The sequence below is a fragment of the Leptonychotes weddellii genome, chromosome 9 (assembly GCF_054177405.1).
Source record: "Leptonychotes weddellii isolate Sample4059 chromosome 9, ASM5417740v2, whole genome shotgun sequence".
Classification (NCBI taxonomy): domain Eukaryota; kingdom Metazoa; phylum Chordata; class Mammalia; order Carnivora; family Phocidae; genus Leptonychotes; species Leptonychotes weddellii.
The window spans coordinates 20,140,810-20,156,903 of record NC_138377.1 but is presented as its reverse complement, the minus strand read 5'-3'; the positions used below and the strand labels follow the sequence as shown (position 1 = coordinate 20,156,903).

General features: G+C 38.4%; 1 protein-coding gene across 12 annotated transcripts in view; it reads left to right on the top strand.

Moving 5' to 3' along the window:
• Positions 1 to 16,094, top strand: part of NRXN3 (neurexin 3) — a 1,456,830-nt gene that overhangs the window by 1,305,270 nt on the left and 135,466 nt on the right. For 7 of the 12 annotated variants that reach the window (XR_014148330.1, XM_081830129.1, XM_081830130.1 and 4 more), the window contains 2 exons: positions 2,297 to 2,386; positions 8,142 to 8,449. Coding sequence is in view for 11 of the 12 variants with exons in the window: in XM_081830129.1 (XP_081686255.1) it covers positions 2,297 to 2,386; positions 8,142 to 8,449 (398 nt within the window). In the remaining variant the exon portion in view is untranslated. The remainder of the gene's footprint in view (positions 1 to 2,296; positions 2,387 to 8,141; positions 8,450 to 16,094) is intronic. The other 5 variants (XM_081830134.1, XM_081830131.1, XM_081830128.1 and 2 more) reach the window with 1 other exon arrangement.

Below are 16,094 nucleotides of genomic sequence, written 5' to 3'. Positions count from 1 at the left end.
GGGGAGGGGATGCTTAGGACGACAAAGAGCCCCTATGTGTTCCAAGGAAGTAAGTCATTGCATCTTATTTAGTTAATTTAGTGCATATAGAACTCTGACAGTTGGGAATTTTGGATACTTCTGATTTTGCCTGCATGTTTCTAAGAATATTTAGCTTTATATTTGTTACAGACTTCACTAATCCATTCCACAGTGAGTGGAGTGAAGGTTATCACTATATTTAGTGTTGCAGCCAACAACAGTTACAGAAAACCCAAAGTAATAGAATATATTTAAGGTGAATCTGGCACAATCCATTTGCCATTTTTCAGTATAACACTTTGTTGTAACTAAAACTTGAGAGGGGTCAAAGCTTATGAAGATGGATGATATCCCTTGTGTTATCTGTCTTCTTTAGGGTAGGATTAAGAGTACGAGATATAGGTTCTTCTCAGAAAAGTGCATGCTCCTTTTCTATGAAGACATGTGAGAGTTTACCCAGCTTTCTTTTTGATTAATAGAGTTCTGAATCCCCAAATCTACCAGGGAGGATCATTAGAATAATCTCTAATTGGTAACTGTATTAAAAGATAAAATTAATTTCTTTCACCATGAGCTTATGGAAACACCAAGAAGTTGCCTTTCTGTTTTTTTCTCCTTACCTACGCCCTCTCCCCCCGTTTTTCTCTATGAGAAATAATATTCCATTCATTGTAATTTATTCTTTGATATGTTAATATATTATGTTTTATCTCAGCCACATAAGATCCCATGATGTAGGCTGGAAACATACCCATTGGTGTCTCTTTCATGAGCTTTGTTTTTGTTGTTGATGTTTTTGTTTTAGTTTTTTTATTCCTTGGGAATGAGAGTGAGTCAGCTTCTTAAAATCATTTGTTCATAGCAGAAATGAATGGGGAATCTTGGAAACATCTCCCAGCATGGCCACCCTATTCCCATGTTGCACCTCCTGGAAAGCACGTACCAGTTTAGTCACATGTCAATAATTTCTATAGGAAAGTGGCCCTAAGACTGAAGTGCCATGGTCATGTTCTGCTCACTTGGCCTGATGCTATACTTAATCCTCACGTTCTTTCTGGCTTTTAGACTTCTTTGTAAAGGATTTCCAAGACACCTGTTTTGAGATTTTGATTTCATTTTTAATGTTGTCAATTTGGAATTGGATTCCCTAAGTTCCAATCTAGGGCTATGAGTGGAAAGTCATGAATTAGAATTCACTAGTTTTTGATCACTGTGAGGTTGGCTGATGAGATAGAACAGTTCCCAAAGTGTGGCTTCATTATTTTGTGATTTGAAGCATATTCATTAGGGGTATATCTCCACAATACTGCTCTCCAAATCTGTCCTAATTAGACAAACCATCCAGGGGTGGTAACAACAGTTACAAAAGGAATAAGGGGGCATAGTAGCAGTTAAAAGCATTATGTTTGAGGTTTGAAACTAATTAGGTGTTTCATGCTTGGAGGAAGTATCCCAAACAGGCTTTATGAATAGATACTTGTTCAGAAAGGACCTCTTATAGAAAGTTAAGAGAGAGAGACTAGATAAACATATAAAGCTTGCATTTATTAGTAGTAATAAAATGTAAGTGCTTAAAAGTCTGCTAATATTCTATACCTATATTTATAGCTGCTTTGATTTACAAATATTTACTTTGTGTTTTCTTTTTTAAAATGTAGAACAAGTCTGGGCAGAGGAATAGAAATGTAAAGAACCATCTATAATACTCCATCTATTTAACATAGCTGGTAGGATGCCAGGGTCTCCTTTATGGAGTAAGAAGTCTCCCTTGGCCATTCAAGGCTTAAATTGTCTTTCCCTCCACCAGAAGGTAGAGCAGTTATAAACACTGAGAGGAGAATAAGGAAGTACATGACCCCATGCTTCTGATAAGGCCCAGTGACTAAGACACTGGGGGTCCCCTACCATAGATGAAGCTGGTCTGGCAGGCAAATTACTCACAAACCAAGAAAATCCTGTGCCTCCATTGACCCAATTATGGTGTGGTTGGGGTGAGATGGAGAATAGTGAAGGTAAACCCATTTCTATAAATAGCCAAAGCTCTAATTCCCATCCCATGCCACATTTCCAAAACATGAAGGAGCACTGCATAGCTAAGAGTCTCCTGACCTCAAACCTGTCAACCAAGGGCAGAGTGACTTCAACTCCACCTCTACTAAAGATAAATTGATATCTATCTCTAAAAACTTCATAAACAAACCAAAAACCTAGGATGTTTTTTAATGACGTATTGACTTTTCAGATTGTTTTTTAAGCTGTTTTTTAAACTTTAAAGGCAACACTGATAATGAACGCTTCCAAATGGTAAAACAGAAAATCCCCTTCAAATATAACCGGCCCGTAGAGGAGTGGCTGCAGGAAAAAGGTAACCGTCGTTAAAACTTTCATTTTAAAATCATTTGATTCTAAACCCTCATTTTTAAAGCCTGCAAATAAATGTTCCTTAAATGATAATCGCCTGCTGCATAAATGACTGTTTTAATTTTCATTATAATTTGTGTCAGCTTCCACCTGCCATATGTTGATAAATCATGCTATAATACATTGCCATTAAAATACAGTTAAAGGGACTAACATCTAGCTTGCTATCAGCGTGACAACACAAACAAGAAATTCCAGGAACCTCTAAAAAAAGAAATGTATTATGGCAATTTAACCACTGCATGACATTATTTGTTAATTTGTTTTAAATTACCTCTTATACCAAAGCTTTCTAAAGAAATTTCAAAAGTACTCTTTAAACTTACATCTTGAGGCTGTTTTGGCTTTACTCTCCAGCGTGGATAACTAAAAAAAATCAGCAGATCGACTCTTGTAACTTAAACTGCTTAAGACAAATGTTATAAGGGGAGCAGTGTTTTCTAACATTTGTTTTTAAACGAAGAAAGAATGAGAAAGATGAATTTTGCCTTTAGATTCAAACTTAACAGAGGCAAAAGTGTTTCATAAGAGGCATTAATTGTGTCCTAGTTGTTGGCTGAAACTAAAAAAAAAAAAAAAAAGAAAAGCTTTTTTTACACTTTGGTTGTGTAATACCCTTATGTGTTTGATATTTATGCAACAAAAGTGCAAGTGGCTAAGACAATGAGTTGGAAAAGAAAGGCTCATGAAAGGCAAAACAGCAGTTCTGATTTGCTGAAGAAAACAACCACTTTGTTAATAAAAGAGGGCAGCGGTTATACCTGATGTTAGAATTTTCTGTGTGGCTTCTGTTTGCTAGGATATAAACTATTATCTTTCAGTGAAGAAAAATCTCTATTTCCAGAAGCTATGTAGTCCCTTCTTTCCCGAGCCAGTACAAGCTACCTTGTCTCAAGACCTTCAGTGAGTCCTTAAAATTTGTAGAGATTTGATTGAGTGATACATAAAAAGAATTGAATATATTAATATGCAACTTAAGCAAACTTAATTACAGTTTTAAGTTGGGTGACAACATTTAGACCCTTAAACACGGAAAATCCTCGCTGAGTCTTAACTGTTTGCCCTGTTTTTAACGTATGTGGTCTAATTAAAAATAAATTAACTCTAAAAAGCAAATAATTTTGTTTAGTAATCACCAGCTCATAAAGTCCCTTTAACACTAAAGACTATGATTGCCTCACTTTTTAAAAAGGAGAAGAAAACTAGATATGCATGTCTGAGTCTCATGTGCCTGAGAGAACTTTTTTTCTTTTAATTTTATGTTAATAATATTTTCTTTTATTCCATCGCCTTTTCAACTCTAAGTTTAAGAGCATGCCAGGCGTTTTCATTTGTATAAACCATTATAAAGTTATGAATAGGCTTTTAGTTTTCCTTCTGATAGCATTGTTATCAGTTGGCTTTCATATAGAAGGACGAAAGGCCAACAAATCCGAGGGGGAAGGGTGGGTCACGTGGGATGGAGGGCGGCTTTCTAGTTTCTTAACCAAATATGTATGTATGTATATATGCATATAATATTGAAAATGGTTATTTGCAAACCTGGAGGTTTTCTCTTCTACACCATTTTAACTGAAATTACTTTTTTTAATGCTTTGGGTGAGTAACATCTGTTCATTCTATTGCTTTACCCCTTCCTCTGTCTAGCTAACCTTTCCTTCAAAAGGAGTAGAAAATAGGGGCGCCTGGGTGGCTCAGTTGGTTAAGTGGCTGCCTTTGGCTCAGGTCATGATCCTGGAGTCCCAGGATCGAGTCCTGCATCGGGCTCCCTGCTCGGCAGGGAGTCTGCTTCTCTCTCTGACCCTCCTTCCTCTCATGCTCTCTGTCTCTCATTCTCTCTTTCTCAAATAAATAAATAAAATCTTAAAAAAAAAAAAAAAGGAGTAGAAAATATATACCAAAGACCTTGTAAAGACAACGAGTTAGAAAAGGGTAAAGATGGAAGGATGAATAGGCAGACGTATCAGGAAGCACTTGGAATGCCTCTTTGGAGTTATTTTTGTCATTGGAGAAGAGATCTGGGTCACAGCATTCCTGAGTCTGTTTTCTGGCTCTGTCTACTATTGACTGATACTTTCTGACCTTAGACAATCCACTTAACCTCTTTATATCTCAGATTTCCCATCTGGGGAGAGGAGAAATAATACTGCCTATTCCCCAAGGGTGTTCTGAAGTTTAATTAATTAGTCTTTGTGCAACACTGACTGGAGATGTGCAAAGATTTAATTTAAGCAGTATGTGAACTTGATATCCAAATGAGGTAAAAATAATGACTTCCAAGAAGATGGGCACCCAAAACAAAGCAGACAGTAACCTGCTACAAACCCTGCGCTAGTATAACCAAATTGAGTATTATGGATGATAGAACAATTCTTAGATTAGGATATAGATATAGATATCATAGTTACTTATTATAAAAAAAAATGATCATAATGAATGACAATAATGAGGTCTGACATTGATTTTGAGAAATCTGGGGCAAATGATAAAACTTACCCCAGTCTGCCCCTTATAATAACCCTTCAGAGGGAGAGGGTGGTGATGGCCAGTTCTCATTTACTCACTTACCCCTGCTTGGCTGAGAGAGGTAAATTGATCACAGGAAGAGCTGACAGGAGACTCAGTTTCCCACTCTTACTTTAGTGACTGCCTGCTTTACTCTTAACTACACAATCCAAGGTACAGAGGGCTAGGAAAGGATCCTGAAACAGCAAAAAACAAAAACAAAAACAAAAAAAACAGATCTAGCTAGAAATAGACTGTGAAACAGACGAGCAAACAAAAATCCAAACACTTCCTATGGCATGATGGAGAACTGAAGGTTGGACCACATCCTTCCCTATTTCACTCCACCAGTGTCTTGTTCTCAAGAAATCATTAGATCTCTCTGGGAATGCAGCAATAACAAGACATGGAGTGGTGGCTTCCTCCTGTGGCCCAGGAAACATGTCTTGCCCTTCTCCATGCTTGGGTTAGTTTCGAACAAGCAAAGACCCTTTTATGCAGTACACTCTGGCAACTGGAATAAAGGAGATCCAACATTTCTAGCCAGTGTAATTCAACTTTGCATTTCAATTCTCCCTGACCCTCTTTTTATTTGTAATAACTGGCAGAATAATATCACTAGGAAAATAAGGTGAGGACCATTACAGATGTGAAGTACTTTCAGAAATACTAGAAATATAAAATTTCTTACCTATAACTAGCTATCCCTATTCACTGTTCATCAGTGCTAGGGCATATTCCAAAAAGGAGATGAATAAATATTATGGTTGGCCGACAGTTATGTGAATGGAAGGGATAGCTTGACGTTGGGGCTCTCTGGTGTAAGCTACCGAGTTGAGTTCTAGAGATCTCCTTTTAGGCAGCTCCTTCTTTATCATGTTAAGCTGCCCACAAAAGTCTATGCAAGGTTGTAATGTATGGGGATTAACATAAGAATAAAAAAAAAAAAAGTCTATGCAAGGTTGAGGGTGTATTATTCTCCCCTTCTATCATGACATTTCTTTTGCAGTAAGCTTAACCCCCCTAGAAAAAGCTGTTGTCAAAGAAATAACAGTAAAGAGAGTTGAGCTCCAGGCCATTATCCAGTGTTATTGTGCACTGAACATTTTGCTACATCTTATGTGAGAAATGAGAGGCCAAAGGACAGGCGATGATGCATGTGCACTAGGCACTGAAGGAATTGGTGGGAAAATAATGGAAACCTATTAGATCCATTTTGATTGTTCCCTTAGGATCTGGACAATTCTGTTATCAAATCCAACAGATTACATTTCCATGCCCCAAATATTTTTATAGAGTGCAGATCATTTTCACTATAACAAAATTCTTTGGCCAGTTCTCCATACTGCAGTGTTTGAAGCTTCCAAAAAGCAAAAAGGTATTATTCATAAATCATTCTTGACTAATATGCCCTTAAGAGTTACCCCATGAGCCATGAGCAGAACTGACTCTTGTATAAAGAGTTCCTTCTGAGCAGATACATTTTCCCTTCTCTGACTCTTCCATTTCAACCCTTATTGTATATGTATATTCAGAGGGCATTCCACATTATACACTAGAAATTCAAGGATAGCTAATCATCGTAGAGATTTTTTTTTTTTTAAAGATTTTATTTATTTGACAGAGAGAGATACAGCGAGAGAGGGAACACAAGCAGGGGGAGTGGGAGAGGGAGAAGCAGGCTTCCCGCGGAGCAGGGAGCCCGATGCAGGGCTCGATCCCAGGACCCTGGGATCATGACCTGAGCCGAAAGCAGATGCTTAACAACTGAGCCACCCAGGTGCCCCTCATCGTAGAGATTTAAAGACCGTGTAATAGTGGTAGAAGTTAAGAGCCCAAACATCACAGTATGCCTCTATTCATATCAGAGATTGTGGGGTCAAAAACCTTAGTCTTTTAAAAATAGACTCCCTTTTAATAAGCAGGCAGGAATAACAGAACATTCCAGCCATTTATAGCTAAAATAATGCAAGTGATTAGATTAAGAATGAGTGGAATATTGTTTGATTACTGACTTAAGAAAAACTCAAAAAGGATATATTTAATTCCATTAATAAGTCTCTCCCCCTTCTCCATATGGAAAAGCAGAAGGAAATAATCTGAAGAAATAATAGCATAGACTTGCTTAGCCTTAAAAAGCTGTTTGGATTTTTCTGGGAAAGATCTAGCACTTAAGAGAGGCTTTTTTAAGTAGAGGTAGTTGGGAAGAAGATAAATTGAGTTGCACTATTCTAAACTCAATTCTGTCATGATTTCATTCTGATAGTTTTCTATTCACAGAAACACAAATGGTTCCCCAAATGGGACTCCAAATAAGTTGAACTACTGATAGTCTTCAACACATGAACATACCTATCGTTTTAAGGAATTTTATGTGTTGCTTTTTTCCTGAATACCCATCCCCTTTTTTTAAAATTCATTGATTTGGAATGGCATTTTTTTCTTTTCCCCACCCCTGAAACATTATCAATGCCTGTTTATTTCCCATGTTTTAGGGAGAGATATAGTTGTGTGACCATAATCCCATTCCTCCCCCAAATTAAAAGAGGTAGGAAATTATCAGTCATCATGTTTATTAAACAGCAAGTATAGATAGAATATTATGTATTATGAAGATTTCTAGGAAATGAGGTGTTTGGTGAGTAAACTTCATTTCTATAAGTATGCAATGAATCCAAATCTTTTAATTGGAATTTAATTTCATTTCAGTTAATTTAATTATCAGTCTTTTTTTTTTTTAATTCAGTGTTCTGAGTCACCTCACTGAGTTTTTGTTTGCCATATATAATTCTATTTAGTTGCCATTATATGACTTTGTAGGTTAAAAATTAGTGCGATAGGTATTTATGCTTTATTACTGTCATCACCTGATTTGGGGATTACTTTCTGTCATCCACAACTACATACCCAAGAAGACTACAATACTGCGGATCTTTGAACCAAGATTTCTCTTTCCTTATAATAATGAAATAGAGACTGAATTATTTAGCTTATCTAGGATATTCAGCTAGACAGTGGAAGAGATAAACATAGTGAAATGTTACTTGCTAATGTCTATTGAATTTTTGTTATCCAGTTTTTTCCCCTTCATTTGTTCACGGAAGCCTGTTTTGATGCCTGGTCCATTGAGACCAGGCAAGGCAAAGAGAGATAACATATGGGAATAATAATGTTTCCTCCACCCAACCCACTAGGCCGGCAGTTAACCATCTTCAACACCCAGGCGCAAATAGCCATCGGTGGAAAAGACAAAGGACGTCTCTTCCAAGGCCAGCTCTCTGGGCTCTATTATGATGGTTTGAAAGTACTGAACATGGCAGCTGAGAACAACCCCAATATTAAAATCAATGGAAGTGTCCGGCTGGTGGGAGAAGTCCCGTCAATCTTGGGAACAACACAGACGACCTCCATGCCACCAGAAATGTCTACCACTGTCATGGAAACCACCACTACAATGGCTACTACCACAACACGCAAAAATCGCTCTACAGCAAGCATTCAGGTAATCCTTTCTCCAATTCTTAATTGATTCTGTTTTTTTTTTTTTTTTTTGTCTTTGAGACATTACTATAAGGTCAGTGTTGCTATGTTGCTAAAGAGTCTGAATTACTATGTTTGTAGAAAGGATGCCTACAGATGCTCATAGTAATAAGATCTAGGAGTAGAGAAAAACAAATTCATTGCTAAAGAAGTTATAAAAGTTTTGCGTGCACTCATGGGTTATTATTCCTATCATATTTATTGCTGAAACAGTAAAGCTGTTATCAAAATGAGCAATGGCTAACACTTTCAGTATGAAATACTCCTCCTTTCATTTCATTACTTTTCTTTTCAATAGAAAAAGGGAAAATGGGCAAAGGAAAATTTGTTATCATAGGGGAAACTGTATCCTAGTTCAATTCTATTCACATCCTCTCAGTGGCTTTGCTGAAACATGAATTGTTCAGTTTTGAGGCCAGTGGATAGCATTAAATAAAGGGCAACTGAAGCTAGAGTTTCAACTAATGCTTGTAAAATGCAGTCTTTGTTTTGTTATTAAGTGTTGATCAATCACTTGTTATTTTTTATCCATTTTGTTTCTTTTATATTTGACAAAGATCCGGTATTACATTAGAAATTGTGAAGGTCTGACTTTAGCTATATAGGAAGTACTTAGTTTTGTGGTAATGGTTTTATTTTTTCACTTAAAAGTAATTATACCCAAGCTAAAGCCTAATGCTTTGCTGACTCCCTTGGCATTTCATAAATCTAGTTAGTAGGGGATAGGAGGTTAATCGAGTTATTAGCCTTAAATGCTGTGGCATAAAATAAGACATTCCAATTGCTTGTGGGGAAATTACTCCGAGCCTAGTTAGCATTTATAGAAGATTCAGTAGATCAGGACTTGTCCTTTCTGTTTCTTAGTTTTAAGACATTATCCAGGGCCTCAGTTGAGTCTTTGACATCACCCTCCCATTGATTTCAGTGGGCATTGTAAATGTAGAGTCAATAATCAATTAAGCCCCCCTATGTGTTCTCATTCTTCTGAACTAAGTTTATGCGAGTTAAGTAGAGATAAAAGTGTTGTCTTCCTTTTCCCTTTTCTTTGAGCAGAAATACCCAGACAGCTCCTTACAAGATTCCACAGGAACAATTTGAGGCTGTATACACTGATGATGTTATCAGGCCAATTTTATGTGTTTTAGAAGTGCTACTAAGAACCGGGTTAGCATCACACTCGTATAGTTGTGTGTGCTGTTGCATGTACACCTATGTACACGCTCAAAAAAGAAATAGCTTCTTCTCTACTGATATTAAACCAATAACTCCTGACACTTCACTCTACTCACTGAAAAGAAGATAAAAGGCAATATATATTTCTATTATGACTCTCTCTAGCTCAAGAGCAGATCTGTTTATGGTTGGTGAAAGGATAGTTCTGTCTGCCCAGGTCCTGGCAGACTTGTTCTGTTTCTGTCGTAATACATTCCGTTAACGCTGTGGGAAACAGAGGAGCAAATGGCTTTTTCTTCATACGAGTGGCTGTCCTGTAATCTTTTTCAAGGCCAAATTTTTACTGACCTCGGGAGGACTTAATGTTACATAGGGATTCAGGGACTAAGCCATGGTAATTACTGGGTTTTTGGCTTTTCCTCCTGCAGCAAACACACAGATAGGAGGATACTGGGTGAATCTTTCCAAAAACGGAGAAAGCCAGAACTTCCAAAGAAGAGTAGGGTACAAGGCACAAAAGTCTTGCAAGTGATTATGACTCTGAACACCATAGAATCTGTTCTCATTATGGAAAGATGTGGACAGCTGGAGCATGCCCTAACAGCCTCCCGTGAGGGTTTCTTTTCCTGAGTCCAGTGATAATGGGATTTGATCTACGTATCTTTCCTTTTGCTTCTACCATGACTATAAAGGGGAGTTATAAATCTGATGACCTTTTTGTTCTTAAGGGTATGTAAATGCAAACTCTTAGAGAAAAGACAGCAGACTAGCAGAATTAGATTGGACTGGGATGAGGGATCAAAAAGGTCCATATTCTTTGTAAAGATTAGCTAGAGGAAATAATTTGATGCCAAGGATTTTGGACTTTTTTGTTCTTGCCAACTAGCCATAAGAACTTTGCCTGACACGTATTGTGATGAGCACTGGGTGTTCTATGTAAGTGATGAATCACTAAATTCTACTCCTGAACCGAATATTACACTGTATGTTAACTAACTGGAACCTAAATAAAAACTTGAAACTACAAAAATAAAAAATTAAAAAAAAAGAACTTTGCCCTCGGCTCCATAAAAATTCAGTAGCCTGCCTTGTCTCCAACCCTTTTCTGATCTCAAGCACAGATTACATCAAGCCTCTGCTAGGACTGGGGACCCAAGATTTAGGACAATTCCCAGCCTCTGAGGACTTAGGGTGAGGAAGGTCAGTCTCAGAAGTTCTCATATGTCCAGTGTGATCCAGCTAATTTTCTAGGGTGAAGTGGACTGATAAAAATTTGATCTGTGGGAGAAAAAAGAACTGAGGAAGTCTGGATTTCATGTTTACCAGGCCAGTCATGTGTGAAATCTTACAGCCTTTTCCAGATGATACTCTGTTCTGTCTTCCTTTGCTTTGATAACCTTGATAGACCAGGGTTCTCCTAAAATTAGACTCTTCCAGGAGAAATAAAATAAGCATAAAAACCTGATCTAAAACCATCTGATTATACGATAATCTACTGGTTCCTTCTTGAAGCATAAGCTAAAGAAACATTTGAGCAGTTCGTTTCTGATTGACTTTGGTTTGCGTTGATTTCAGATCAGAGTAAAACTGGAAAGTGCTTTCAGTGCTGCGCTTACCTGTGTATGAACATAAACTAATAGTTTTTGAGTTGACATGGCCCTTCAGTGCTCTAGCCTCCCAGAAGTAATCACTACTTTGATCTTTCTGATACTCCAGTTTGTTACATTTTGCTTGTGGATCACATGGACTATGTTAAATCACTCACAGCTAGGGTGCCCAAGCATCAGGTCTTTATCCTATATTAAGAAGAGTGTGCCTAAGGGCACCTGGGTGGCTCAGTCATTTAAGCATCAGACTCTTGGTTTCAGCTCATGTCATGACCTCAGAATCCTGAGATTGAGCCCCGCATCGGGCTCCCCTCTTAGCGGGGAGTCTGCTTCCCCTCTTTCCTCTCCCTTTGCCCTTCCCCCCACTTGTGCACACTCTCTCTCTAAAATAAATAAATCTTAAAAAAAAAAAAAAAAGTGTGTCTAGGTCCTCCCCTGAATATTAAAAAAAAAAAAAAAGACACGAAAGTTAAGATTGAGAAAGCAGGTGGGTGCATTGAGAAGACAGGTGAGTACATTGAGAAAGCAGGTGGGTGAGTGATAGTATTCAAGTAAAGATAGGTGCTCAATGAATATTTATTGAATAAATTGGAAAACAAAATAGGCTTTATAACATACCTTATCATCATTTAACAACCAGAAGTGGCATGGCTTACAGATAGTTTTCCCTCCAGAATGATCAGTGTGCTTTGGACAATTTTAATTTTTCCTCGGTGAAAATCACTGCTAGAGCAGTGATTAAATGCATGTGCTTGGAGTTGGGCTGCCTGGGTTTAAAACCTAGATCTTCTTCACATTAGCTAAGTGACTGTGAGCAAGTCACATATGTTCTAGTTAACTATTGTTATGAAACAAATTTTCCCATAACTTAGTGGCTTCAAATAACTGTGTCATTGGATCTCACAATTTTGTGGCTCAGAAATTTGGGCAGGGCTCAACAAGGCAATTCTTCTGCCCCACAGGGTGTTGGCTGAGATCCCTCAGTGGCTCCTCTGGTCTGGAGAGTCTGGCTTCACTCACACACCTTGTGTCTTGGTGGGTTAACTAGAAACACTGGACTCAGCTGGGTCCATGTCCCTCTCAATGTCGTTTCTAGTTCATGGAGGTTCAGGGCTCCTAGTGAAAGTTTTTCCAGGTTTTGAAGTTTCAGGGAAAGGAAACATAAACCTCACTTCACGATGGGAGGATAGCAAGAATTTATAACTAACCTAAATCTACCACTTTGTAAAATTGGAGGGAAGGGTACCACTAGGGTGCTGCTTACATCATGGGATTGCTGTAAGGTTAACTGAGTTAATATGTGTAAAATGCTTAAAACAGGTCCATCTTGAAGAGTAAGATTAAATATGTTTTAACCTTATTATTTTATTCTATCCCCAACATTTGGTATGCAAGTCAGTACCCTCTCAAGCAAGGAGAAAATGGGGCTGTTTCTACTGACAGTAGTATCTGTAGTTCATAGTGGGGGCTGGGAAGTTTGGTGGGGATAGGGATTTGAAGGAGGGTCAGGGTAGAATTTGGACGTTGGAATCAGTCCTGGCAAATGAAAAGTTTCTAAGTTCCAGGAGTGGATTCTTTGATAGCTCACTTCCCATCTTTAATTTTTTCTTCCATTTTAAACCAACCTGGAGTTCTATGGGCCTCAGAGAATATGTTCTGTTATGAAATATATCTATCCACATGTCTTTAAGGTTACAAAGAAAAAGAATCCAGGATCCTTGCCATCATGAAGCTTGACATTAGCAAACAATATGAGGCAGTGACCTGCAAATGGTGGTGGTGTGGGCGGAAAATGAGGGAGTTATATGGGAGGGCTTAGCTGGATCTCATGAATGAAGTGAGAATGGAACTGGGCCTTGTAGAATGAGTATAATTGGATACATGGGGTAGAGAAACAAATCTCAGGTTGGCTAAATGTCAGAAGCGATGTTGTTAAAGTCAGGGATGATAATTCCTGAGAGAGATAGCCAAGTCCAGCTAGAACAAAGAATGCATAGGGGAGATCTGAGAAGCAAGAAATCCAGATTCTCAGCGTCTTGGCCCCAAACTCCCCCAAATAGTAGAGAACCCAGAGAGGAGAACTGCATTGGATTCCCTGTGCATCTTACTACCAGGGATTGCCCAGCAATTAAGCAAGCAGTTCTATTACAACTGACCTCAGTGTCGGGATTACTATCAGGATGGACAAGTTCAACTCAGTCTATGTTCAAATTCCTTGATCCCCATTCAGGAGAGAAGGCAAAAGTAAGAAGTAAAAGTCTTTGGTAACTTGCAGTCACCAGGACCAAAATGTTCCTGTGAGGCAGGAAAGGGCCAAGAGGAAAATAGTTCCAAAAATAATGTGTATTCTCTTACCTTAAGCCTCCAGCCTGAGTCGTTATCAGTAAAGAAAGAACTCAGCATGTTCTGTGCAAATCGCCATTTGGAATCCTCTGTAAGCTATTAGTAGGATACTGACCATGACCCACTTTTTCTGTGCTCGGCATCGGTGAAGTCACTTTGACATTGGTCAGAGCTGCCTGTTACCAGAAAATCACAATGCTCAGCTGGATTGGAACTATCCTGATAAACAGTAGAAATGAAAGACTTGAGAGTTTTGTGAGATTTCATTCTTACCTCAAACTCATAAATTTGAACCACTTCCAAAAATTCCAAAAGCAAGCCACTTTTTCAGGCTTTGTAACTGTACCTATGTGGAAATTCCTCCTTCTGGTCTGCTTTCAGTTTTAGACTAGGGCTAGTAAAAAACACACTTCAGCCTTGATATTGATTACTACAAAACAAAACAAAACAAACAAACAAAAATACTTGTGATTAAAAACGTGATCCTTCATACAGCGTAATCCACGTAGAGTTCCAGTATGTGTGAGGGAAGAGGGTGCAATCTCGAATCAGAATTCCTGCACTGGACTCCAGGTTCTTCCAGTTACTTAGCTGTGTATCTCTGGGCAGATCAATTAGCCTCTCCAAGCCTTGGTTTCATTCTCTGTAAAATGAAGTACTTTTCCACGGTTGTGAGTAATAAATACAACCGTGTTGGTAAAAAGAACCTAGGCCATGACCTATGCTGTAAGTTTTCACTGAATCCTAGACACTAGGAAACCGCTTCAAAACAAGAGGCTCTCCCAGAACTCACGGATCCTCATAAAGCTTAGACTTCCTGTGTGACTGGATGAGCCTGTTAACCTTAAAAATAAAACTGTCCATTATTTTACAAGCAAACATGGGTTAATTTGGGAATAACAGAATTACAATTTGGGAACAAGCTACAGCAAAACCATAGGCAAGTCTGGAAAACAAAGGAGAGGACAGCTCTTTTATAGAGGAAAGGAGGGAGTCGGGAAGGGTGTTATAAACAGTAAGTGTGTTGAAGTAAACTGTGGTGGCTTTTCATTGGCTGAGTTTGGCAGTCTGTCATTGACTGGGCTGTTGCCAGGGGGAGGAGAAAGCCTTTCTTCCTCCTGCTGGGAAAGTAAAGTAGTGCTATATAGTAGTATCAACTTGCAAGGTCCCTCTCTTCCTGTTGGCTCTGCAATTGACTAAGAGTGGCAGGACATTGTCCCCCTGTTACATTTTAAACAGTTTCCTTTTTTAATTTTCCCAAGCACAGGAAGAACCATTTTGAGTATACCCACACAACCCCATGATCACCCAGGATTTCCTCTGAGGGTCCCAGATTGATCCAAAGCCCTAAACTCATCAATTAGAAGAGATTTCTATGGGAAACGCTTTCATTTTCTGAAGTGGGATTTGGCTTTGGTGAATAGTTATTACATACAAAGCATTCTGTTAGGGTCAAGTGTATGAAATTGCCATTTTTATAGATCAAAATGGTCAAATATCAGGAATTTCATGTGGTTCAGCAAAACACATGACTCACACATTTACAGCATGTTGTTATCAATTTATTCCTGGTCATGACCCTATGCTTCAGTTGGCTCCATAGTTATCTGTCTTCATAACCTTTTGAAAGAATATTGATGGAAGATACTTTGAGAAACCACTACTCTGACAGCAAGAACGATCTCTGTGCAGTTCATCACTCAACAGTGAGGGCCTGGCCCTGTGCCTGCCACAAAGAGGGGCTCAGTAATGTTTGTTGAAGAAAAGAAAAATGTGTTAAATGAATGAATGTTTATCTGTCGAGGAAGGAGGCAGAGAAAGGGGACAATATGATTCATGTTCAAGGTAAACAAAGACAGCTGTGAGGAAGCAGAATGGTAGGAAGGAAAGAGTGCATTGAGGCGGGCATTAGGAGACTTCATTCATGGATAAAAAGTGATTAAAACCAAGACTTTAGGCAGACCTTCATTTACCAGCTATGGGATTTCAGCTGCGTTGCTTTACAGAGCTTAGTTTCATCATTTGAAATACGGAGATTATAACACTAACTTCATGGGTGGGTTAAGGTAATAAAGTCAAGGGCTTAAATTGGTGTGACTTAATAAAAGGTTGTTGATGTTGCTTTAATTGAGATTCTAATCCAGCACTCCTTAGCATCTATATTTTATTTTTTCTCCTGTTAATAATTAACCATTTGGCCTCAGACATGGCCATTAACACCATTAGGTCTCCACTCTTTCCTTGTCTAACAAGTGTAGTGGGTAGAATCACATTTTTTTTTTTTAATTTTATTCTATTATGTTATGTTAGTCACCATACAATGCATCATTAGTTTTTGATGCAGGGTTCCACGATTCATTGTTTCTGTATAACACCCAGTGCTCCATGCAGTATGTGCCCTCCTTAATACTGATCACCGGGCTAACCCATCCCCCCACCCCCCTCCCCTCTAAAACCCTCAGTTTGTTTCTCAGATGGTTCATC